A 27,342-nucleotide genomic window follows, 5' to 3' on the forward strand; every position below is an offset into this window, starting at 1 on the left:
TTGGTGGCCTTGTGTCTCTCCACTGAATCAAGATCCTTCTCCGAGCTACCAAGGACGCAAAGGCCAATATTCCGGCCTCCCTTGCCTCCTGTACTCCTGGCTCCACCCCAACCCCAAAAATCGCTAGCCCCCACCCTGGTTTGACCCTGGTTCCCATCACTCTCGATACCGTCCCCGCCACCCCCTCCCAGAACTCTTCCAGTGCCGGACACCTCCAGAACATATGTACATGGTTCGCAGGGCTTCCCGAACACCTAACACACCTGTCCTCACCCCCGAAGAACCGACTCATCCTAGTCCCCGTCATATGGGCTCTGTGCAGCACCTTAAATTGGATGAGGCCCAACCTTGCGCACGACGACAACGAATTGACCCTCTCTAGGGCATCCGCCCATGTCCCATCTTCTATCTGCTCTCCCAGCTCCGCTTCCCACTTGTCTTTCAGCTCCTCTATCGGTACCTCCTCCACCTCCTGCATTATTTTGTAGATGTCCGAGACCTTCCCTTCTCCGACCCAGACCCCTGACAGCACCCTATCACTCGCCCCTCTATCGGGAAGCAAGGGAAATCCTTCCACCTGCCGTCTGGCAAATGCCTTCACCTGCAGGTATCTAAACGTGTTCCCCGGGGGAGCTCAAATTTCTCCTCCAGCTCTCCCAGGCTCGCAAACCTCCCCTCTATGAACATGTCCCCCAGTTGCCTGATGCCCGCCCTGTGCCAGCTCTGGAATCCCCCGCCAGTGTTCCCCGGGACAAATCTGTGGTTCCCTCTCAGTGGCGCCGCCATCAGACCCCCCACTTCGCCCCTGTGTCGCCTCCACTGCCCCCAGATTTTAAGGGTGGCCGCCACTACCGGACTCGTGGTATACCTTGTGGGGGGGAGCGGCCATGGTGCCGTTACTAGCGCCCCCAGGCTTGTATTGCCGCAGGACGCCCTCTCCATACGTTTCCAAGCTGCCCCCTCCCCCTCCATCACCCACTTGCGCACCATCGATGCGTTCGCCGCCCAGTAGTATCCGGAAAGATTGGGTAGCGCTAATCCTCCACTGTCCCTACTCCGTTCCAAGAAAATCCTTCTCACTCTAGGGGTGCCATGTGCCCACACATAGCCCATAATGCTGCTAGTTACCTTCTTGAAGAAGGCCCTGGGGAGGAAGATGGGCAAGCACTGGAACAGAAACAAGAACCTCGGGAGGACCGTCATTTTGACTGACTGCACCCTCCCTGCTAGCGACAGCGGTACCATGTCCCACCTCTTGAACTCCTCCTCCATCTGCTCCACCAGCCTTGAAAAGTTCAGCTTGTGGAGGGTCCCCCAGTTCCTTGCCACCTGCACCCCCAAGTACCTGAAGCTCTTTACTGCTCTCTTAAAGGGGAGCCGCCCAATTCCCTCCCCCTGCTCTCCCGGGTGTATCACAAAGACCTCACTTTTACCCACATTTAATTTATATCCCGAAAAGTCCCCAAACTCCGCTAGTATTTCCATTACCTCCGGCATTCCCCCTTCCGGGTCCGCCACATATAACAACAAATCATCCGCATAGAGTGATACCCGATGTTCCTCCCCTCCCCTTGTCAGTCCTCTCCACCCCCCTGAACCCCTCAGTGCCATCGCCAACGGTTCGATCGCTAATGCAAATAGTAAGGGGGATAGGGGGCATCCCTGCCTGGTACCTCGATGGAGCCCAAAATACTCCGACCTCTTCCCGTTTGTAACCACACTCGCCATCGGGGCCGAATACAGCAGCTTCACCCACTTGATAAATCCCTCCCCAAACCCAAACCGTTCCAGCGTCTCCCACAGGTATTCCCACTCCACCCTATCGAATGCCTTCTCCGCATCCAGTGCTACCACTATCTCAGCCTCCCCCTCCACTGCTGGCATCATAATTACATTCAACAGTCTCCGGACATTTGTGTTAAGTTGTCGTCCCTTTACGAAACCCGTCTGGTCCTCATGGATTACCCCTGGCACACAATCCTCTATTCTGGTTGCCAGGACCTTTGCCAACAGTTTGGCATCTACATTCAAGAGGGAGATAGGCCTGTAGGACCCGCACTGTACAGGGTCTTTGTCCCGCTTCAGGATCAAGGAGATCAGGGCCTGTGACATTGTCGGGGGCAGAGCCCCCCCCTCTCGCGCCTCATTGAAGGCTCGCACCAGCACTGGACCCACCAAGTCCACATACTTCTTATAAAATTCCACCGGGAACCCATCCGGCCCCGGCGCCTTCCCCGCCTGCATCTGGCCTATCCCTTTAACTAGTTCCTGCAGCTCTATCGGCGCCCCCAGCCCCTCCACCCGTTCCTCCTGGACCTTTGGGAACCTCAATCTATCGAGGAAGTTCTCCATTCCCCCCCTCCTCCTGGGCGGCTCAGACCGGTACAATTCCCTGGAGACCCCGTTCACCTCTTGCCCTTCTGCACTACGTTCCCTCCCTTCTCTCTCACTCCCCCAATCTCTCTGGCTGCATCTCGCTTGCGCAGCTGGTGCGCTAGCATCCTGCTCGCCTTTTCCCCGTACTCATAGACCGCACCCTGTGCCCTTCTCCATTGCGTCTCCGCCTTCCTAGTGGTCAGTAGGTCAAACTGGGCCTGTAAACTGCGCCGCTCCCTCAACAGCCCCTCCTCTGGTGTCTCCGCATATCTCCTGTCCACTTCTATAAGTTCCCCCACCAGTCTCTCCCTCTCCTGCCTCTCCTTCCTTTCTCTGTGTGCCCTTATGGAGATCAGCTCTCCTCTGATCACTGCTTTCAGGGCCTCCCAGACTACCCCCACCTTCACCTCGCCCGTATCGTTCGTGCCCAGATATCTCTCAATGCCCTTCCGGACCCTTCCGCACACCTCATCGTCCGCCAGCAGCCCCACATCCAGGCGCCACAACGGGCGCTGGTCCCGTGCTTCCCCCAGTTCTACCTCTACCCAGTGTGGTGCATGGTCCGAAATCACAATGGCCGAGTACTCCGTGTCCTGCACTCTCGAAATCAGCCCCCTGCTCAGTACAAAAAAGTCTATTCTGGAGTACACCCTGTGGACGTGGGAGAAAAAAGAATACTCCCTCGCCCTTGGCCTGCCAAATCTCCAAGGGTCTACCCCCCCCATCTGCTCCATGAACCCCCTTAGCACCTCTGCTGCTGCCGGCCTCCTATTCGTCCTGGAACTCGATCTGTCCAGCCCAGGGTCGAGCACTGTGTTGACGTCCCCCCCCATGATCAGGCCTCCTGCCTCCAGACCCGGAATGAGGCCCAACAGGCGCCTCATAAAACCCGCGTCATCCCAATTCGGGGCATATACATTTACCAGCACCACATTCTCTCCCTGCAGCCTACCCTTCACCATCACGTACCTACCCTCCTTATCTGCTACCACCTGCGCCGCCTCGAACGACACCCTCTTTCCCACCAAAATCGCCACCCCCCGGTTCTTTGCGTCCAAGCCTGAGTGGAACACCTGTCCCACCCACCCCCTTCTCAGGCGCACCTGGTCTACTACTCTCAAGTGAGTCTCCTGCAACATTGCCACATCCGCCTGCAGTCCCTTTAGGTGTGAAAAAACCCTTGATCTCTTGACCGGTCCGTTCAGCCCCCTCACATTCCAAGTAATCAACCGGGTCGCGGAGCGACCCGTCCCTTTCCCCTGTCTATTAGCCATGTCCTGTCCCCTGTTCGCCCCGGGTCGACCCTCCCCTTCTGACCCGTTCCCCATGGCGATGGCCCCCCCCCCCCCCCCTCTCCTCCCGTTCTTCCCTTCCCATCCTCGGCCTTTCCAGCAGCAACCCGGTATCCCCCCTAACCCCCCCCCCCCCCCCCCCCCCGGCTAGGACCCCTCCTAGCCGCAGTGTATCCACCATCGTACTCCCGAGAATCAGCTGGTTTTCGCTGACCCGGCTGCCCCTGCCACACTCCGACTCCTCCCGATGTGGGGGGGGAGGGGCCTCCCCCCCCCCCCCCCCCCCCCCCCTTGCCATCCCTCTCTGACCCCGCTTCAGCGCGGGAAAAGCCGCCATTGCTGGCCACACCCCACCCTTCTCTCCTCCCCCTTCCCCCGTCCCGCGCGCGGGAAACAGGGGAAAGCCCGCGCTTTCGCCCGGCCACCCCCTACCCCGCCATCTTCAATTCCACCCCCCCGTCCCCATCCACGCCGATAAAAAAGCCCCCTTAAAACGAGAGGAAGAAAAAAGAGAAAAAGAAAACACGCATAACCAACTTGCTCCCCCCCCGTCCCGCCTCACCAACTTAACAATATAACAATATAAATAACAAATCGCAAATAAATACATAAATACATAACTATGCCTGCATAACTAAATAACTAAATAACTACCCAATAATAACGTACTTAACCATCACCCTCCATCGAACAGAACAGTAACCATAACCCTTAAAGAACAGATCAAAAAACAGTAAAAAAGCCCCCCCTACAACAACAGTAATTAAGGGAAGTTGGCAACGGGAAGAGACACACAAAAAGGAACAAAGAAACCCCCCATAACACAAGTTTCAAAGAAACCAAACGATCCATCAACTTTAACCAAGTTCCGACCTGGCCTAAGAAAGACATGGGCCACTTGATCAGTCCAGGGTACTCGGGCGGCCTCGACCGCCGGTGTTCCCAAGTTCTAGTTCAGGTCCAGCTTTTCCTCCCGAACAAAAGTCCATGCCTCCTCTGGGGTCTCAAAGTAATGGTGCTGGTCCTTGTAGGTGACCCACAAGCGCGCTGGCTGCAGCATTCCAAACTTGATCCTTTTTGCGTGCAGCACCGCCTTCGTCCGGTTAAACCGGGCCCGCCGCTTTGCCACCTCCGCACTCCAGTCCTGATATATCCGCACCGTCGAATTCTCCCATTTGCTGCTTTTCTCCCTCTTGGCCCACCTCAGCACTTTCTCCCGATCGCAGAGACGCTGGAACCGCACCAGCACCGCCCTCGGGGGCTCGTTTGCCCTAGGCCGCCTAGCCATGACCCGATATGCTTCTTCCAGCTCCAGGGGCGATGGACCGGCCCCCTCTCCCATCAGGGAGCTCAGCATCTCCGCTACATATTTCGGGAGATCAGGCCCCTCCAGGCCTTCTGCTAGGCCCAGGATCCTCAAGTTCTTCCGCCTCATTCGCGTGTCCAGCTCCTCAAAGCGGCTCTGCCATTCGGTGGAGTGCCTCGTGCACCTCCACCTTTCCCACGAGGACCGTGGCTTCCTCCTCCCTCACCGCCATCTCCTGCTGCAGCTCTCTTATCGACGCCTCTTGGGTCGCCTGGGCCCCCATCAGCCTTGTGGTCGTCGCGTTCATGGACTCTAAGAGTTCCACTTTCAGCTCCGTAAAACACCGGAGGAGAGCGGCCTGCTGCTCCTCCGCCCATTTTCTCCAATCTTCTAGTGCGCCACCGGCCGCCATTTTGGTCCTCTTCCCCCGCTTTTTTTGGGGAGCTGCTGCCGCTTTTTTTGTCGCCCCACTCCGAGTACCGACCATAAAGTTGGTCTCACTCTCCTCAGGGAGCCTTCCCCCACCGGGATTTGTCTTTACAGTACCGTCGGGGCCCTCCAATCGGCCCTAAACACCTTTGTCGCAGGAGCTGCCAAATGTGCGACTTAGCTGGTCATAGCCGCAACCGGAAGTCCCACGCTGAGGATTATTTAATAAATATTGTCCAATCGTGGGATTACATCTAAAGTTGGACATTTTTGAGTTTTGCAAGCATGGGCTGGTTGGGTGCGGTCTGTACCTTGCCTGTTGCAAATAGCGGAAGGGACATGATGTCCGATACAATCGGCCAGTCTTGGGGACGTATGGCCTACATACCTAGCATCACTTTGGCACTGAAATTCATATTACTCATTTATGTGATTGGCAGAAAAATTTCTTGGCTTGACGACAGCGTCCTGTTTGTGAAGAATTATCAATTGTCCTACAGTAAACAGTGTATATTTACAGTAAGAAGTCTTGCAACACCAAGTTATAAAGTCCAACAGTTTTGTTTCGAATCACTAGCTTTCGGAGCACTACTGCTTCCTCGGGTGAATGGAGCAGTGCTCCGAAAGCTAGTGATTAGAAACAAACCTGTTGGACTTTAACGTGGCGTTGTAAGACTTTGTACTGTGTCCACCCCAGTCCAACGCCGGCATCTCCACATCATGGTTACAGTGTATATTTAAACAGTGCCCTACAGTAAAAAGAGTCTATTTAAACAGTGCCGTACAGTAATCCGTTTGAACAAAGGCTGTAATGATGTCAGGACCAGGCTGACCCTGGCAGAACCCCAACGGGACATCCGTGTGCTGTTTATTGCTCAGCAAGTGCTGCTTGATATGCTGCTTGATGACCCCCTTCCATCATTTTACTGATGACCGACAGTAGACTGATGAAGCAACATTTGGCCAGGTTGAATTTGTCCTGCTTTTTGTGTACAGGACATACCTGCACACTTTTCCGCATTGCTGGGTAGATACCAGTGTTGGAGTTGTACTGGAAGAGCTTGTCTAATGGCACAGCAAGTTCTGGAGCACATGCCTTTGTACTATTGCTGGAATATTGTCAGGACTCATAGCCTTTGCGGTATCCAGTTCCTTTAGCTCTTTCTTAATATCCCATGGAGTGAATCAAATTGGCTGAAGACTGGCATCTGTGAAGCTGGAGAACTCCAGAGGAAGCCAAGATGGATCATCCACTCAGCACTTCTTGTTGAAAATTGTTGCAAATGCTTCAGCCATAGCTTTTGCACAGGAGCGTAATACAGCAACCTGACCCAGTCAATAAAGCCCCGTCCAAATCCGAACCGTCCCAGTATCTCCCACAGATATTCCCATACTACCCGATCAAATGCCTTCTCTGTGTCCATTGCGATCACTACCTCTACCTCCCTACCTTCCGGGGGCATCATGATCACATTTAATAGCCTTATATTGGCCACCAACTGCCTACCCTTAACAAACCCCGTCTGGTCCTCCCCAATAATGTCCGGAACACAATCCTCAATCCTGGAGGACAAAATCTTGGCCAGCAGTTTGGCGTCCACATTCAACAAGGATATCAGCCTGGAGGACCCACACAGCTCCGGGTTCTTGTCCCGCCTCAGGATCAGCAAAATTGTGGCCTGTGACATCGTCGGGGGCAGAACCCCTCTCTCCTTTGTCTGATTGAACATCCTCATCAACAACAGTCCCAATATCCCAGAGAACTTTTTATAGAACTCCACTATGTACCCGTCTGGCCCCGGACCTTTACCCGACTGCATGGCCTTCAGACCCTCTACTCTCTTCCAACCCGATCGGGGCCCCCAGCCCTTCTACCAGCTCCCCGTCCACCTTTGGGAAATTCAGCCCCCCTGAGAATTGCCTCATCCCCTTCTTCCCGTAGGGGGTTCCGACCCACACAGCCTACTGTAAAAATCCCTAAACGCCTTATTCACCCCTGCTGAATTTTCAACCAGGTTCCCATCTCTGTCATTTACTTTCCTTATCTCCCTGGCTGCCTCCCTCTTTCTAAGCTGCTGAGCAAGCATTCTGCTGGCCTTCTCTCCATGCTCAGAGATCACCGCCCTCGCCTTTCACAGCTGCTCCACCGCCCTCCCTTTGGTTAACAAGCCGAACTCCGCCTGTAGCCTCTGCCGTTCCCTTAAAAGCCCTGCCTCTGGAGTCACCGCATACCCCCTGTCGATCTGTACCAGTCAGTCCGTCTCTGTCCTGTCTACCTTCTCCTTGTGGGCCCGTATTGAAATAAGTTCCCCTCTAACCACCGCCTTCAGTGCTTCCCAGACCACCGCTGCTGAAATTTACCCTGTGTCGTTGACCTGCAGGTAGTTCTGAATACATTTTCTCAGCCGCTCGCACACCCCTTCGTCAGCTAACCTCCAGTCCCACATCTAACCTCCAGTGCAGGCGCTGGTTACTGCCTTTACTAACCTGCAGGTTAACCCAGTGCAGAGCATGGTCTGAGATTGTGATCGCTGAGTACCCTGTGTCCACCACCCCTGCCAGTAAGGCCTTGCTCAAAATAAAGAAATCAATCCAGGAGTACACTTTATGCGCGTGTGAGTAGAAGGAGAACTCCTTCACCCTCGGCTGCCCAAATCTCCATGGATTCGCTCCGCCCCCCATCTGCTCCATGAACCCTTTTAGTTCCTTTGCCATTGCTGGCACCCTGCCCGTTTTCGAGCCTGACATGTCCAAGCCAGGGTCAATAACTGTATTGAAGTCCCCTCCCATGACCAACTTGTGCGAGTCCAGGTCCGGTATCTTCCCCAGCATCCTCTTTGTAAACTCCACATCGTCCCAATTTGGTGCCGGCCCATTTAGCCCTCGAACATTCCAGGTGATCAGCCTAGTTGGGGGGTGCATTTGCCCCACCCCCGCCGATCAACCATCCCCTTTTTTGGGCCAGCCTCCAGACTGTGCTCCATGTCTCCACCGGCCCGCCCCCAGGCAGCCTCTGCCCCCAATCTCCTCTCTGTCCCTTAGCACAAGTCCCTCCCTCGTCAGCAGAACATCCCCCCCCCCCCCCCCAGTAACAATACAATGTAACCCAACCCCTTTAATAAACCTAACATACCTAACACACCCTACTAGACTTCCGTGGGCTAGCCCGCCCTGCTAATTTGGTGGCTCCATCCCTGGTGCCAAAAAGTCTCCCGCCTATTGTTCTCTCTCTCTCTTCTCCCCCCCCCCCCCCCCCCATACATACCCCAATAGCAAACAATCCCACACAATTGCCCGACAGAAAAACAGGAAGAGAAAAAAGAACACTAACAAAGATCAAGTAAGAGATCCAAAATCTAAACCAGCACACCTCCATCCCCCAACAGTGCAAATGTAAATCTTAACTCACTCAGCCCTGCCACTGGTCCCAAATAAATACAGATGGCATTACAGACAGCTTCCACAAAACGAGAAACTTTAAAAAATAAAACTACAAACGTTGCAGCAAAGTTCAAAAGTTCTCAGTCCACCACCAGTCCTTTTCTTTTCACGAAATCCAGCGCGTCCTCAGGCAAGTCCAAATACAAGTGCTGTTCCTCGTATGTGACCCAGAGACGGGCCGGATACAACAGTCCGAGCTTCACCTTTTTCTTAAACAGGATCGACCTGATCTGGTTGAAGCCTGCTCTTCTCCTGGCCACCTCCACACTCGGGTCTTAGTAGATCCGCAGGATACTGTTCTCCCATTTATAGCTAGTGTTTGCTTGACCCACTGTAAAATACGCTCCTTATCGTAGTACCTGTGGAATCTCACCACCATTGCCCTCGGTGTGGGGAGGGGGGGGGTTCCCTCGCCCGGCTTCCTCGCGAGTGCTCTGTGAGCTCTGTCCACCTCCAAGGGTCGGGAGAATGCCCCATCCCCCAGCAGCTTCTCAAACATGTCCGCGATGTAAGCCACAGCGCCCGTTCCTTCGGATCCCTCCGGGAGCCCAATGATTCTCAAGTTCTGCCGGCGGGACCTATTCTCTCGGTCCTCCACCTTCTTCAGGAGCTTCTTCTGCTGGTCTCTCAGCATCCCCACCTCCAACTCCATTGCCATTTAATGTTCCTCCTGCTCAGTCAGCGACTTCTCTACTTTCTGGATCGTCCGATCTTGGGCATCCAATCTAAGCTCCAGCCACTCAATTAACTCCTTTATCGGGTCCAAGCTGTCCCGTTTCTGCTTAGCGAAGCCTTCCTCAATAACTTGCATCAGCTGCTCCGTTGACCACTGGTTCGACAAGCCAGAGGTCCGGTCCTCCGCCATGCTTTCTCCCACTGCAGCTTCAGCCCAAGCCTTCTGTCTTTCTGGTTCTGCCTTTACGAGCACTTCTAGTCCTTCTCTCCATGCACCGATGTGGGAATTCAGTACACAATTGCCTCTGTAATCAATTTTTTCAATTAAAGTCCGGTAGAAAATCGGGGAGAAAAGGTCCAAAAGTCCGACCAGAGCGGGAGCCACGAAATATGTGACTTACTCCTTCATAGCTGCCACCGGAAGTCCTCAGTGACCATCTTAATTTGTTGATCCTTCATTGCCACCTTCCAGTAGAGAAAATGGTCCCTGTTCACTCTTATTAAAACCTGTCATAATTTTAAAAACTTCTATTTTCTCCACCTTCTCCTTTGCTGCTCCAGTGGAAATACTCCGAGCCACTCTGGGTTTTAAAACTTGCCTATCCCTAGTATATTCAGAGTGAATCTGCACTGTTTGCCCGATGAGCGGAATGATTTTTCCATAATTTGGCAAATAGTAATCTAACTTTGACTTAACCAATCTCTGTACAAACTTATCATTCGTTCTTTTACTATTGTACTCTATGCCACTATTTATAAAGCCAGTGAAGAAGACATGACGAAACATTTATTTCTAGCATGAACAGTTACATTGATTTCCCGTACCAGCCTCCCTGGACAGGCGCCGGAATGTGGCGACTAGGGGCTTTTCACAGTAACTTCATTGAAGCCTACTCGTGACAATAAGCGATTTTCATTTCATTTCATTCATTTTTTTTTTAACTTAATAGCCATTTACGTGGATTGTGCCAGGAGTGCTGATGGGAGGAGAGAAACGAAAATCTGAGAAAGCAAGGTATGCCCAGCTTGATAAGTGAAGTGAATAGAGAAAACCAAACAAAGGTGAACTCTGCCCAATTTTCTGATTCATACTTCATAGGTATTGATGGGAAAATTAGTGTGACTAATTGGATAGCTCTTTCAAAGAAGCAGCAGAACCAGGACAAATGGCCTGCTACTTTACTGTATGATTCCATACGTAGTGTGTTTCAACTCGTTTTATTCACATATTTTACTTGTCCTTGATTGGCAGTTATATAATAATATTATAGTATATTATCAGAAATAGAGAAATTTGGAAAATTAAAGACACACCCACACAGTAGTTGTAGTAAATGCATGACCTCTCGCTCCCATTTATAATGTTTGTGTGTTTTCGTCAACTGAGTGGAACTTTTACAATTTGTATTGAGAGCAAATTATCCTTGGGGAACTTGAAAGAGAGAGACATTTCCTACAATCCAGATCTCAACAAATCTCTCTCTCGCCCGTTCCCTTCCTCCCTCCCACTCTCCCCGCACGCACTCGTACTCTAAACCCACCAGTGATCCTAAATATGCTGCACCGTTGCCCCAAGGACAGTCAAAGGGCACTTAATTCGATATTATTTTCTTTTTAATTGAACTCCCCTAATTTTTTCTGATGTGCATGCCTGTGTGCTTGCTTTTATTATTATTATTTTATTATTCTCAAATTTAATCGTTAATTTGCTCTCATTGACTCAACAAAAGCTTCTTTAATTGGTTCCTAATTGCTCACTGCTTAAATAGTTGAACATGCTCTGATTTGGAAAAGGTATATCTGGGCGGCACGGTGGCGCAGTGGTTAGCACAACTGCCTCACGGCGCCAAAGACCCGGGTGTGATTCCGGCCCACGTCACTGTCCTTATGGAGTTTGCACATTCTCCGCAAGCCTGCGTGGGTTTCATCCCCACAACCCAAAGATTTGGAGGGTATGTGGATTGGCCACGCTAAATTTCCCCTCAATTGGAATAAAAAAAAAAGAATGTGAGTGCGAAGCAAAGCACACAAGAATTAGGCTCTGCTGGGGCAGCACGGTGGCGCAGTGGTAGCACTGCAGTCTCACAGCACCGAGGTCCCAGGTTCGATCCTGGCCCTGGGTCACTGTCCATGTGGAGTTTGCACATTCTCTCCGTGTTTGCGTGGGTTTCGCCCCCACAACCCAAAGATGTGCAGGCTAGGTGGATTGACCATACTAAATTGCTAAATTGGAAAAATGAACTGGGTACTCTAAATTTATTTAAAAAAAAGAATAAACATTCTGCATCTGATTGGATCACCTAATTATTGACTAGCTCCTAAAGCTTTGGGTATTATTAGGTTGCACCTTGTAGGTTTCTTCTGCAAGGTAGATGGATTGAACACGCTAAATTGCCCCTTAATTGGAAAAAACGAATTGGGTACTCTAAATTTATTTTAAAAAACAAGAATTAGGCTCTGCTGAGGAAAAGGCCAGTGTGGCCAACTAACTTTTGTGTACGCAAGGTGAGTTTGCTCCTGAAAAACTATAGAATTTGAACTTTAACTATCAGAAGTATCTTTTTAACCATTGTCTCACCCCCACAACCCAAAGATGAGCAGGGTAGGTGGATTGGCCTTGGTAAATACTCTTGTATAAAAGAAATTTAAATCATTGTTGTTGCCAACCCGAGAAGGCTGAATAGAAGGGAGCCCATTCATCTTTCTCACCTGGTCATGCTAATGTTGAAGTGTAGGTGTACCCATGTAACATGAAATTGTTGCACATTGCTGCATCAGAGTATTATTCTGCCAGCTGGGCCCACTTGTTAAAGGCAAATGATTGAGTTCTCGGCCAATTTCTAGCCTTGAGCCAAAAGCTCTGTGCAGTACCTGGAAGCTACTATATTGTTTCAAGTGCCATCCTTCAGATGAGATATTAAACCCCAACCCTATCAGTTCCTGAGATCTAGATCATAGAATCTACGACAAGGTGACAGGCCCTTCGGCCCAAACTGGTCCATGCCAACCAAAAAGCCCATCTAAGCTGACCCCATTTGCCTGCATTTGGCCCAAATCTCCCTATAGATGGATGTTAAAAAATCCTATAACACTGTTTGAAGAAAATAGAATAATTCTCTGCACACCCTCCTCGATATCCAGCCTTCAAAAGTGCTCAAAGAAAGATTTACTGGTTATTTTCATTGTATTTTGTAGGGTTTTGCCATACAAAATAGTTGTTGGCTTTGCCTCTGTCAGTTCAGTTCACGCTATGCGCAGTACTTCAAGAAGTTTGAGGCTATATAAATTCAAAATTCTAATTATAGTATCTTCATGTTCCAGGTTACGTAAAGGTATAAATATACTTGTTTCAACTCCAGGACGACTAGTGGATCACATAAAAAACACAAAGAACATTTGTTTTTCCCGTGTACAGTGGCTCATTATTGATGAAGCTGACAGGTAAGTGTGCATGTATCTATAGCGACTGTGGTAACGGTGGCTCAGTGAGTGGCGTACTCATCTCTGAGTGAGAAGGCTATGAGCTTAATTCCCACCAGAGACTTGAGCAGAAAAGTCTAGACTGACATTCCAGTGCAATACGTCAACGATGCCCTCTTTCAGAAAAGACATTAACAGCTGGCGTGCTCTCTCAGATGGACAGAAACTGTTCCTGCCGTAAATGGGAAGAGGAGCGGGAGAGTTATACTGGTTCCTTCAAGCAATATTTAATCCCTCAATCTATTTTTGGTGATTCTGATTATTGTGGGCGGTTCTTGCATTACAATATCGGCTGCACTTCAAAAGTATTTCAAGAGGGAATGCAGCAGTTCAGGAAGGTGACTTACCACTGCCTTCTCTAGGGCAATTAGGGACGGGTAACAAAATTCTGGCCTAGCCAGCGATACCTACATCCCATGAAAGAATAAAAGAACATTCTGTAAAATGCTTCAGTACATCCTGAGGTTGTGAAAGGCACTATATAAATGCATTATTTTTTTCCAATCAAGGTCATAGAATCACTACAGTGAAGAAGGAAACCATTTGGTCCATCGAGCCTGCACTGACCCCCTGAAAGAGCACCCTACCTAGGCCCACAGCCCCACCCTACCCCCATAACCCAGTAACCCCACCTAACCGTTGAACTCTGAGGGGCAATTTAGCATGCCTAATCCATCTAACCTGCACATTTTTGGACTGTGGGAGGAAACCAGAGCACGTGGAGGAAACACATGCAGACACGGGGAGAACGCGCAAACTCTATGCAGTCATGCAAGATCGGAATCGAATCCGTGCCCCTGCGCTGTGAGGCAGCAGTGCTAACCACTATACCACCGTGCCACTCCAGATAAGCAAGACTTTTCCAACTTGCGGCTTAGTATGTTAAACCATAATTGGGTTTCAGATTCTCTCTCATCACTATGATTCTTGATTCCTCAGCTGAAGTGGTGGTTGTGAAAACTGATGTCATCTCCGTGCTATTATAATCTGTTACAAGGAGATTTATAGATTTTGGTTCTTAGATTTGGAAACTGCATCTGAATACCTTTCAATTCTGCTAACTATATCAGTAAGAGATGGCAGGAATAACCTATTTGCTAATGCTTGCTACAGCAGAATTACAATAATATTAAAGTTTTTGCAGTAATGTTTTACAACCACTAGATGTCTCTATTGTGTTTTACAGTCCATCACAGCAAACCTGAGAAAAGTATTTTTGTGGTGGGGGTGTTATGTTGTGACCTGAGTCAGGTGCAAACTAACCGTTCCTCGTGATGCTGTGAATTTCTAGGTTTTCCTTGCAGTCTTCACTATTATCTGGTGTTCAGGAGTATAATTAAGCTCAATCTCTCTTCAAATGATTTAATATCTTCGCAAGACTACAACAATAATTCTCACAACCAACAGTATTTGTGTTTTTGTTTTTATTCTGAGCAGATTACTGGATCTGGGATTTGAGAAAGATATTACTGCGATACTGAATGCTCTAAATGCAGCATGTGAAAAAAGGCAAAACATTCTCCTCTCTGCCACCCTAACAGATGGTGAGGCTTTACTTTCTGGTGAATAAGGATATATTTTTTGAGAAGGGTGTTTGTGTGTGCAGTTATACAGCCATTAAAATATCAACCTCTGCTGCTACCTTTAGTCCCAGGACTGCTTTAAATTTTAATCTGACGTGTTATGAATTTTGCTCCCATCTTGGTTGTTGGGTCAAAGTCCTGGAAATCCCTATTTAAAAGGATTAGAGGATACTGTCACCACACTGACTGCAGCAGTTCAAGAAGAAGAAAGTTCATCGACACTTCACTGGCAAACGCTGAGTTTGCTAGCTATATCCATATCCCCAGAATGAGTAAAAATAGATTTCAGTCTATGATACTGATTAGATGGGCTGCATGTGTTTTCCACCCTTGTACTTTTTCACATTGCCATCATGGAACACACCAAAAGCAGAGTACAGTGAAATCTATTAAAATGTCACATGACTCTGCACAGTGCCATTGGTTTTAAAAGTTTCATGTCTTAATTAATTTTTAAAAATTCAAGGCTGAGCAGAATGAAGCTCATTGGAATAAAACTCTAGCCTGGCCTGCTTGGGTTTCCGGGACATTTTCTTTCAGACACAATGCAACGCCCCAAGTTATTCTTTTACCTTCCAGCACTCGATTCAAGGATAATATTAGGCACGTTCCGCCCATCCCAACTTACCGAAAACAAGGGTAACATAACTACACTATTTGTTTCTACCTTTTCAGGAGTGAATCGTTTAGCTGGGATCAGTTTAAACGAGCCAGTCAATATATATATCACAGAAACATACCAGCCCAAGACTGAGTTGGCAACAAAAGGAATGAAGACCAACCAAGAGAGTATAAAGGAAGATTCCGAATGCTATTCCATTCCGGAGCAACTTCAACAGTTTATGATGATAGTTCCCAGCAAGCTCCGACTGGTTACGCTTTCAGCATTTGTACTCCAGAAATGCAAAGTAAGAAATGACTCTGAATACTGCAGTATTACTGTACTAGATGTTACTGGAGTAGTGAATCAGAGGCTTAGACTAATGGTTTCGAGATCGGATACCATGACAGTTTGAGAATTTGAAATCAACTGGGGTGGGGGGGGGGTGTTGGCTTAAAAAAAAAGAAAATCTTGTCTTGCATTTGATTCATGTTGTCCTGTTTGACCCAACCAAACTAAGTTTCAATTCCAAGACTGTCCCAAGAACAAGAGACCACTCAGGTCTCTGTGCAGCATTTCCAATTAAATGAGACCGTGGCCTAATGGTATTGTCACTAGTAATCCATAGACCCCGGGTAATGCTCTGGGGACCTGGGTTAGAATCCTTCATGGCAGATCGTGAAATTTGAATTCAATAAAAATCTGGAATTAAAAATCGAATGATGACCCTGAAACCATTGTCAATTGTTGTAAAAACCCATCTGGTTCGCTACTGTCCTTTAGGGAAGGAAATCTGCCATCCTTACCTGGTCTGCCTACATGTGACTTCAGATCCACAGCAATGTGGTTGACTCTTAGGGCAATTAAGGGATGGGCAATAAACCCTAGCCCAGCTGGCAACGCCCCAAATCCCATCAAAGAATATTAAAAAAGGAGCTACTTTTACTTGGGCTTAGCCACATGTCTGCTAATTCTTTCTATTCTTTACAGTTTGAAAAAAAACAGAAAATGATCATATTTTTCTCCAGTTGCGAGTCTGTGGAGTTTCACTACAACCTTTTCGCAAATGTCCTTACTCCATATTCCGACAGCATGATGCAAAAACAGTTACCTTTCTCAGCTTGTAAGATGCTGTTTCTGCGATTGCATGGGAACATGGAACAGGAGGTGAGTGCTTTTATTTGTTGAGTTGAGCATGAAGGAACTGACACCTTGACATTAAGAAAGGATTTTCCTTTTGCTGTCTTTGATTCCGCACTATGAACACCATTCCCTAACCCTGGCAGTTTCCATACCTTCTACTTGTGCTACTTTTGAAACAGCTGCTAAGAGATGTGAAGGAGTGCCGTGGCTGATTCTACTATTTATCACCCAGACTGCGTGGGTGAGATCAGAAATTCTCTGTGTGGGGAACTGCGGGGAAGAAGCACCATGGTGCAGCAGGCAATATGCATCAGCAGGTTGCCAGACAGTCATTGGATCTAACTTAAATGGTTGCAGAAACTCCCCAGTCGATGAAACGCACTGATTTTTGGCTAGGCTTTTAGAAGGAAAATATCTTGCTATATTGCAGAGTTCTTTCTCTAGCAGGTGAAGAAAACCATTGTAGGAGAAAAAGGATCTGGAACTGTCCTATTCCATAAGACCCAAAGAAGTTTTATTTTTAAGTAGCCGTTATCGCTGCAGTCTGTGTAAGAAACCTTGATGTAGCTTTCAATACACTCTAGATAATAATCATTATTGTCACAAATAGGCTTACATTAACACTGCAATGAAGTTACTGTGAAAACCCCCTAGTCACCACACTCCGGCAACTGTTTGGGGAGACTGAGGGAGAATTCAGAATGTCCAATTCACCTAACAGCACGTCTTTTGGGACATGTGGGAGGAAACCGGAGCATCCAGAGGAAACCCACACAGACACGGGGAGAACGTGCAGACTCCGCGCAGACAGTGACCCAAGCTGGAAATCTAACCCGGGACCCTGGTGCTGTGAAGCAACTGTGCTAACCACTGTGCTGCCTGAGACATTTCTACATCCAATCCAGTGTGCTCGGAGGACCAAAGAGTTTTTGGGCAACATTTAAACATTATAATTTGGGTAAACTCAAAATGGTTGATTATGAATGTGGCTGCCCAAGGATAATTATATATTTTAAAAAAACTATTCTGGGGTAATCTGCATTTAAAATCCTACGATTTCCAACCAGGAAGTGAATGTTAAACTCCAAATCATTGACTGTTACTTGTCCAAATAAGCAATGTAAGTACAAGAAGAAGGGAAAACTGGCTGGGGAATCTTCCACACCTCCATTAATGGAACAAAATTACCTACCTCTGTAATTGTGGAAGATAGTGTGCATATGGCAAAAATACATTTTGTTTTGAGAACTGACCATTTTGTGCCCATTGTAGCTATTGTACTTTGTGAGTCAGAGCAGGCCGTGTATGTAGGCCGCACACACCCTGACCAGCTGTTATCTAGTAAAACAAAGATTAAGTGGATGGGTGTCAGGGGAGGAATTTTAATGTTTATTACCCTGAGTATAATTAGTGCATTATGTCTTCAAATTAGAGCTTCAATGGAGCTAAATAGCATACCCCATATGGTACTGCTGAGCGGATGCACTGCTGCATTTCGGATACAGTGAGATTCCTCTTACTGTCATTATTTGTTGTCACTTGCTGCTAACTGACACTTAAGTTTTAGTCTGTTCCCGCGACCATAAGAATATCCGTTATTTCCTTGTATTCGTCTTTTTCTTTTTCTGACCATTTTCATGCATGCTAAAAATGCACGATTTGTCATTTTCGTATCCAATAATTGGATAGAAGTGCTCAAAACCTTATTGAAATGAACATGTAATTCATACTGTCACAAATTACCAGGTGATTTGTGACAGCAATTTTATTTCAAAGTGATACATTTGTATTATCTTACTGCAAAAGCCACATTGAGCCTTAAGCTTCTGCCCCTGTTAGAACTGAATGATGGTGTGAAGTATAGGAATGCACTGTATGCTTGTACACTCTGACAGCGATATTCGCACTTGCTTTATCTTGCAGACACGGAAGCAAGTTTTTCTGGAATTTTCACAGTCAAAAATGGGTGTCCTTCTTTGCACGGTAAGTATGCATCTTAAATGGAAGTCCAAAACGAGAACACAAAAGGCCGGAAGTCTCCGGCTGTTTGCTGGCAGTGGGATTAGCTGGTCCCGCCAGCAGCACACCCCTGTCTGCGGGTTTTCCAGGGTGGTAGGGTGGCTTCGATGGGAGTTCCCAGCGACAGCATCAGGAGCACAGAATCCCACCGCCAGTGAACGGCGCATCACCTCCCACTGTTGAGATACACGAGGCTGGGAGGCCGGAGATCCCGCCCAGGTCATTCGGCAAGAAAGTTGGGAAACAATTTCAAGTGTGGAATTCTCCTCCACAAAAATAAATGGATTCTAGGTTAATAATAACTTTGAAGGGCAGCACGGTGGCCTAATGGTTAGCACAACCGCCTCACGGCGCCGAGGTCCCAGGTTCGATCCCGGCTCCGGGTCACTGTCCGTGTGGAGTTTGCACATTCTCGCCGTGTCTGCGTGGGTTTCGCCCCCACAACCCAAAAATGTGCAGAGTAGGTGGATTAGGTGGACACGCTAAATTGCCCCTTAATTGGAAAAAATAATTGGGTAATCTAAATTTATTTTAAAAAATAATAACTTTGAATCCCAGATTGATAGATTTTTGTTAACCAAGTGGCCAAGGTGAGTGAATGGAATTTGGAAATAGATCAGCCATAAGGATGTTCAAGCGAGAGAAATTTGCGCACACATGGATAAATTGGCTGGGATAGCTCAAGGGCCTGGTTTAGCACAGCGGGATAAAAAGCTGGCTTGTAATGCAGAACAAGGCCAGCAGCCCAGGTTCAATTCCTGTACCGGCCTCCCCAAACAGGTGCCGGAAAGTGACGACTAGGGACTTTTCACAGTAACTTCATTGAAGCCTACTTGTGACAATAAGCTATTATTACTATTATTATTATAACAAAGATAGAAAAAGAAGAAATCTGCAAATATGAAATTAAAAATGCAAAGATCCATCAACATCCAAAAAGGGAAAAGGCAGGTTCGTGTTTCCAAGTCTAGGCCCTTCATCCTAACTTTTTTATTTAGATCTAAAATTGACCAGTTAAAAATTGTACTGCTTCAGAAGCCAGATTTATTTTCAGGAACAGAAATTCAGAAGTTAACTGAATTTGTATTTCCAGCTGTAGTTGGTTGCGGTTTGGAATTGTTAATGGTAAGTGACCACATAAAGGATTAAGAAATGTCTTGTGTATGCATTTATAATCATGCAGTCAGTCATTTCTGTAATTAATGGGTGATAGATTAGTGCAAAACCTGAAAAATGTCATCAATATTTTCGATATCCGAGACTTAAATATAAAAGATTAAGCAATAGAGACAAAGAACTCACTAAAGGCAGTGCAGCTATTAAATAACACAACAGTGGTGGGTATATAGTTGAATATACTTGAAAATGACAGTGCCATTTTAACAATCTGCTCATTTATTTACTCTGGTGTAGTAGTATGCTGTGTTAAAGCCCTTTTTTCTGTGATTTGACAATGCCGGCAGCAACAGCTGAAGCCAGGAGGGAATTGTTACCTTCACTGCTTGGACAGTGAACTGGCAGAGTGGGTCGTCTACCAATTGTAGAACTCTCCCAGTTTACTACCCAAGTGGTGAAAGTAGTAATTATCACCGTAGCGTTGATGCTTTTTTATTGTTACGGATTGTTGCCAGTTGTCGGAAATCCTCAGGCCTGTTTTCTCATGGGTGATAATTTTACTGGATGTGATATAAGAAAAGCAGATGGCCTGATTTGCTAGTTTTTATAGAATTAAAATCTTCAAGATACTCTGCAAAATCACATTTTATTTGTTCAGCTCTTTCCAAAGTTTGGGAGAAAGTAATTCTTTAAAATTCAGTTGTCGGTGGCGCAGTGGTTAGCACTTCTGCCTCAACACTGAGGACCGGGGTTCGATCCCAGCCCCGGGTCACTGTCCATGTTGAATTTGCACATTCTACCCGTGTTTGTGTAGGTCTCACCCCCACAACGCAAAGATGTGCAGGGCAGGTGAATTGGCCACACTAAATTGCCCCTTGATTGGAGAAAAAAAAGAATTGGGTACTTTAAATTTATTTTTTAAAATTCAGTTGCCAAAAATGCATAGAATATGCTAATCTTGTATAATGAAAAATAGTTTTTGACTTTTTTTAACGGAAGGATATAAAATCTCTCTTCCTCCTCCTCATTCTTAATTGCTGCCTCCCACGCTCACTCTGGTATCACCAGGCATTTTCCACCTGCAGCCAAGTGTTCCCAGACTTGTTCCCAAGCCTACACAAACTGTGTTCTTCATCTGCTTGCTAGAAGACACATGATGGCAACCTGGTGACTTCCCCTTATGGGAAGTTTGCAGGTCTTTACTTGGCATCTCCCAACACAGCATGGCTGTGTCAAAAACTCCGTGGAATACCAGGGTTTTATTTGTAGGTCTCAGCACCGCACTGTCATGCTTTGTAAATTTAAGACTATCTCTACACTACCTTCATTCGCTTCTGTTCTTTCTTTCTGCTTGTTTTGAGCTAACTGTATTTGTATAATAAAGAGACAGGTGTGTCTTGTCCATTTAGCTCTAAAAATGACCAAGCTGATGCTGTCAGGTATTAATCTGAGCCTTGTGTTGGATTGTTTTGGCTCTCCTTACTGCTGCTCAGACTGCAGAAGGTGGCATTCTGCACTCCAAAGGTGGCAGATGCTGATCTCTAAACGTGTGAATCTTGACTATTTCCACCCACCGAAAAAGTGTAAATTACAGCTATCGGGAGTAATTAGCGCTGATAAACCCTTCCGAGCTCATTCTGTTCGTAATGACGCACTCCTGAACTGCTCTTTCAAGGCAAGCTGTCACCAAAGAAGCAGGACTGAGAAAAGAGCACTGTGTTTTACTATGTCAGCTTTGACTTTGCTTTTTCATGCTTGATTTGATTAAATAATTTCAAGTTCCAGCACAAAATTATTTTGAATGTAGTTAGTAAAAAGATTTTAAGTCTATGAATATATGAAAATGTACAGCTTAAAAGAAAGAGGCATAACAATCTATGATACTATATCATGCCTGCCCTGTTAAAATTCCATGTGAAACACGTGAACATGAAGCCTTTTTTTTAGGAGATTCTAAAACCTACATAAATTTGCACAACTTTGATTAACTTGCTTTTTGTGTAGTTAATAAACTATATATAGTTATAGTTTTAAAAATTAGCATTAGGAAAAATTACACAAGATTTCTTGCAAATTTTAATGATGTATGGCTACAAATATTAACCAGATTAATAGAAAAGCTTTTAAAAAGCCCTGTTTAAAATAGGTGTATGTGCACACACGAGAAAAGTGTTGAAATACTTGAAGCCTGAATGCTTATATGTTTGGTCAGTTTTACAACCTGAAGCTTAACAAAGGTTACCTTTTGTTTTTACAAAAATTTGTATTGTTTTATACCCCTGAAATTATTTTTTTAAATTTAAACCTGCACCCATATATTGTAGTGGTATGCCATGGCATGTCAGAATGTGGGTGCATACCTACAGTTCCCCATGTGGTGGGTTCTGAGCTGGCCGTAGTAGCAAGAACTAATAAATTATAACCAGTGAATAACATTGTGACCAGAACAGATGACCCAAGTAAACTTTCAGCATGAGCTTAATCCAGCTTGGTGCATGTCACCTCGATTAACCCCTGACAGCACTCCGTGCTAGTTCCTGCCAGACTGTCCCCTTCTATCCAACACAGCAACCAGTAAATTATACAAAATTTTAAAAATGCTGAAAATCCTCTTGTGAATAGCCATACAGTCTGCTGCCTAAGCCAGTCTCTTCAATCCTCTCTCTCTTTTGACAATTTCACCGATCCACACTGAGAAACTCATCAACACGCTGGCCTCCTATATAATAGTTCAACTCGCCCAATTCACCTTTTGGTTCTTGAGCTTTTCCTCACAATTTCACACACACGTGCTGCCGGCTTCCTCCACCCCACCAACCCCATCACCCGTACTTCTGTTTGGCAGCCTATGGATGGACCATTGCTAATGCTGCATGTTGAGCCATCTTTCAGTTTTTCCTTATTTTCTCTGGGTCAAAGCAGTATAATTCATCAAAGTCCATTATTTATTTACCAAATGTTTATTTAAACCTAATGATGGGTGGCAAAGTCATAAATTAGTATCAGAGAAATTCTTATTTTGGTGATGGTGTTACATTGAGAACAAGATGAAGGTAGAAATTTCCCACCCCTTCCATTTATGTGTCTCTCCCCACCCATTGCCAGCAGCCTTGTTCCTGATCTTGACCCCATAGCCATCATTATCTCTTGAACTTCATACACTTTTATCCTAATTAACAAGCAAAATTGTTGGAATAATGTCACAAAGTTGATTTTTTTTTTAGGCTCTGATATGGGTCAGAGTCCAAAAAAAACAGAAATAAAATTAACCAAACAGTTTATTGTGGGGGAAACGACCTTTTTCCTGCAAAGCGTTTAATTTTTGGTCCCACGTGTCATTTTGTTTAAACTGTATCTATTTTGTAAAACCCAAATGTAATGTTGCCTGCAGCAGTTAAATGTGCAATAGCTGATTGAAATTTACAAATAACGTCTAATGATACCTTAATTGTTTGGTTAAACCTCTATGCAGATTCCCCATTTTTGTAATTTTTTTGATGGAAATTTTCCCAGCTTGAGGTTAAAAAGCTGCAGTTCGTTTTGGATTTATTCCTAGAAAAACAGTGTTGATTTGCTTCAGTCAAGCCTGCTCACATTAAAATGTTACATACATTTTTAATTACATATAATATTGTCTCTGTAATTGTTCATTTGGACCCTGTTCTTTTTGGTAATGGTACAGTTTTAGAAAAGGTCATTCATATGAATACTGTGCACCTTGGACTGAAGAGCTAACTTAAGATGCCAATTTCCTCTGGTTTCAAGCAGTTGTTGGCGCTTCTGACAGCTTTAACTCCCTCTTATTTCTTCACTGATAGCATGGTACAATCTGTCGCCCGAGCGATGGGGGCCACTACCCTGCTGCTGACTTTCTGCAAAAGGCAATAATGACTTTTGGCAGGATGTTGGGATGACAGTGGCAAAATGGTGGCCCCTCCTTGTGAATCGTTAGGTTCCCCATCTCCATTAGCTTGCTCACTTTGCAAGCTTCTGCACCAAATAAATGAGTCATTTGAATCCAACTGACAAGCTGGCACCGATTGCCCTGCGGTCCATCTGTACTTTCAGGCATCATGTAGCCCACCAAGTTGCATGCTGGGGTCTTGTCTCAGCACCATGTAATCTTCTATTCTGTCTGTCTTTTTCCTCTGAAAGGACGTAGCAGCGCGTGGGCTGGACCTGCCAGAAGTCACATGGATTGTTCAGGTAAGAGTCAGTTCTTAAACAGCATAAAGCACATAAAACGAATTAGAAGCATGAATAAGTATTTTTCAAATGATCCTGAATTTACTCTCTTTGTCAATTACTGTATTAGACATTTATTTACCTGTTTTCATGTTTCTAAGATAACGACCATGTGGTATTTTTAAAGTAACATCACTGACAGATATTTCTGTGTTTTTTTGGTTGTGAAGAGGTTCTTCCCAAACAAATACTGCCAAGATTTTCTTCTCTATTCCAGCTAACTGATTTCAAAATTTGACGAAATTATTTGGGGGAAGGTGAAGGGCAGGGCGGGGGGTGATCTGACCTTTATTTTTAACCATGATGCTGTCCATTCAAAGACATGTGCCTGCAGTGTTTTGCAAACAGCATCAGGTGGTGTCAGTGTGGCTCAAAGAAAAGTACAGCACAGGAACAGGCCCTTTGGCCCTCCAAGGCCGTACCTACCATGCTGCCCGACTAAACTACAATCTTCTACACTTCCTGGGTCTGTATCCCTCTATTCCCATCCTATTCATGTATTTGTCAAGATGCCCCTTAAATGTCACTATCATCCCTGCTTCCACCACCTCCTCCGGCAGCGGGTTCCAGGCACCCACTATCCTCTGTGTAAAAGAAACTTGCCTCGTACATCTACTCTAAACCTTGCCCCTCGCACCTTAAACCTATGCCCCCTAGTAATTGACCCCTCTATCTTGGGGAAAAGCCTCTGACTATCCACTCTGTCTATGCCCCTCATAATTTTGTAGACCTCTATCCAGTTAACAGAATTCTATTGTGAGTGCAAGCTCCCGGTCAAATACTTCATCATTTTATCAATGCTGGCAACCTGGGGCAGTATTAAAGGAGTACTGCATTGTCATTGGTGCGTCATTTTGAGTCCTCGTCTATTTGCTCCAAGTGGGCGTTCCAGTGACCTTTACTGAGGGCAGGTAGAGAACGCCTGATCCCTGCTGTATAACTTCCTGTAATGGTACAGCTGAAATGGACTACATTTTCAAATGATAAATATGAAGTCACATCATATTAGGGAACTGGAAGGTGATCATGAAGGACGACAAGTTGGTTGGTTAACTACAGTCCAGATACTCTAATGACAGTTCTGGGCAAACTTCAAGGCCCCAGTATTGACTCGGGGAAATGAAGACCGCTAGACGGGTGTGGAAAGACGGGGGTAGAGTTTTCAGTCGGGAGATCTGGAAGTATGGGTTTCTCACCGGTTCGGTAGAAATTAACTGCAGGACTTTCAAGAGGTTTCCAACCCAAAGCCAGCCAGATTGAAAGGCTGCCTTTGGGTGGGAAAGCAGTTTGTGAGCAATGTTTGGTAAGGCTAGGATGGGGGCCTCACAGGGTTCAGCAGATTGAAACGGGGTGAGGGCGATCACGTTTGAGAATTTTACAAGCTTTCCACCCACTTACCTGAACCTACGTGTTCTTGAGGTTAAAATTCTACCCAAACAATCTATAATTCAAAGTAAAATTACGCCAAACCCCATTTGGAGTATTGTGAGCTGTTTTTGGCTCCGTATCTAAGGAAGGATGTGCTGACCTTGGAAATAGTGCAGAGGAGGTTCACTAGAATCCCTGGAATGAAGAGCTTGCTATATGAGGAGCAGTTGAGGACTCTGGGTCTGTACTCTTTGGAGTTTAGAAGGATGAGAGGGATCATACTGAAACTTACAGGATACGGAGAGGTTTAGGTAGAGTGGACGTGGAGAGGATGTTTTCACTAGTAGGAAAAACTAGAACCGCTGAAGGAATGATCCTTTAAAACTGAAATGAGGAGGAATTTCTTCAGCCAGACGGTGGTGAATCTGTGGAGCTCTTTTTACCACAGAAGGCTGTGGAGGCCAAATCACTGAAGGGTTTTAAGACAGTGGTTTTTGATTAATAAGGGGATTAGGGATTATGGGGAGAAGGCAGGAGAATGGGGATGAGAAAAATATCAGCCATTATTGAATGGCAGAGCAGACTCGATGGGCTGAATGGCCTAATTCCGCACTGTCTTATGGTCTGAGTATTTAAACCATGCATAGGTGAATAAAGGATTGTTAAATGGAAGTGGTCCTTGACCAGGTTAATAGTTCTATTAAATATGTAATTGACTGGATAGTTTAAAGTAAATGCATTTTTTGTGGGATAGATAGATTTTAGAAGGTATGTAATAAGATATAAACATGAAATGGAGCGGGAGTAAGTCGTTCAATCCTTGAAGCCAGCTCCGCCATTCATTATGAACGTGGCTGATCATCCCACTTTTCCTCCCATATCCTATGATCCTTTTAACCCCAAGTGCCATATCTAACTCCTTCTTGAAAACATACAACATTCCCAGCATCACTACAATTTGGGAGGACTATTATGTTTTTTGCCTTTTGGTGTTTCTCAGTCCTATCCATACAGATTTCATGGCATTGGAGCTCATATCCTTCCTCACGATTGCGTTAATTTCCTCTTGAAGCAGTAATGCCATCCCACTGCCTTTTTCCTTTTATCTGTCCTTCCTAAGTACTGAATATCTCTGGATGTCCAATTCCCATCCTTGGTCACCCTGTGGCCATGTCTCCGTAATTCCAGCTATATCATACTTGTGTATATGCACAATTAATTCATCCACTTTATTGCGAATGCTCCACACATAAAGGCACAAAACTTTAAGGCTTGTCTTATTAGCATTCCTTGTCCCTTTCTCATTATTTTTCACTATGGCGTGGTTTGAATCTGGCCCTTGATTTCTTTGTCCCTTTTCTTATTCCCCTTTCTGTCTTTTGTTCTTGTCTGTATCCCCAACCCCCTCCTCTGACTCCTTGCATATGTGCCCATCCTCCTGCCATTTTAGTTTAAACCCTCTGCAACCACTGTAGCAAATACTCCACCTTGGATATCAGTCCCTGTCCTGCCCAGGTGTAACCCGCCCAGTTTGTACTGGTTCCACCTCCCCAGAACCGATCTCAGAACCCCTCCCACTCATCAGCCATGTATCCATCTGATATATTCTGATATATTCTGCTCTGACTAGCACATGGCACTGGTATCAATCCTAAGACTTTTTGAGGTCCTATTTTTCAACTTGCTTGCTACCTCCCTATATTCTGCTTTTAGGACCTCATGCCTTTTTTATACCTATGTTTGGACTAATATGTGCCATAACCACTGGCTGTTCACGCTCCCACTCCAGAATATCTTGTAGCAGCTCTGAGAATCCCTTGACCCGAGCACCAGGGAGGCAAAAAATCATCCTGGAGTCTCGTTTACAGCCCTTACAATTGAATCCCCATAACTATTGCATTACCACACTTTACTCCTCCCCTATGCAGCTGAGCCATGTGACGAATTTGGCTTTTGCTGTTTTTCCCTGAGATGTTAGGAAAACGTAATGATCTCCAGTGCTTAAGTTAGAATTGAAGCTTTAATTATTTAATAGACCAAAGTTATTTGATACACTACACATATATACAAACATAAAGGGGATACAGGTGGCACTGAATATTGGAGAACAATAATCTTTATTAGTGTCACAAGTAGGCTTACAATAACACTGCAATGAAGTTGCTGTGAAAATCACCTTGTCGCCACAATGTGGCACCTGTTCAGGTACACTGAGGGAGCATTCAGAATATCCAATTCACCTAACAAGGAACTTTTGTAGGAGGAAAC

General features: G+C 46.0%; 1 protein-coding gene across 1 annotated transcript in view; it reads left to right on the plus strand.

Annotated features, from left to right (window-relative positions):
* Positions 1 to 27,342, plus strand: part of ddx31 (DEAD (Asp-Glu-Ala-Asp) box polypeptide 31) — a 125,129-nt gene that overhangs the window by 27,455 nt on the left and 70,332 nt on the right. Inside the window, exons 9-15 of the mRNA XM_038782410.1 lie at positions 10,470 to 10,534; positions 12,841 to 12,960; positions 14,437 to 14,543; positions 15,258 to 15,490; positions 16,174 to 16,350; positions 18,250 to 18,309; positions 23,617 to 23,667. Of these exons, the coding sequence (XP_038638338.1) occupies positions 10,470 to 10,534; positions 12,841 to 12,960; positions 14,437 to 14,543; positions 15,258 to 15,490; positions 16,174 to 16,350; positions 18,250 to 18,309; positions 23,617 to 23,667 (813 nt within the window). The remainder of the gene's footprint in view (positions 1 to 10,469; positions 10,535 to 12,840; positions 12,961 to 14,436; positions 14,544 to 15,257; positions 15,491 to 16,173; positions 16,351 to 18,249; positions 18,310 to 23,616; positions 23,668 to 27,342) is intronic.

The sequence above is a fragment of the Scyliorhinus canicula genome, chromosome 21 (assembly GCF_902713615.1).
Source record: "Scyliorhinus canicula chromosome 21, sScyCan1.1, whole genome shotgun sequence".
Classification (NCBI taxonomy): domain Eukaryota; kingdom Metazoa; phylum Chordata; class Chondrichthyes; order Carcharhiniformes; family Scyliorhinidae; genus Scyliorhinus; species Scyliorhinus canicula.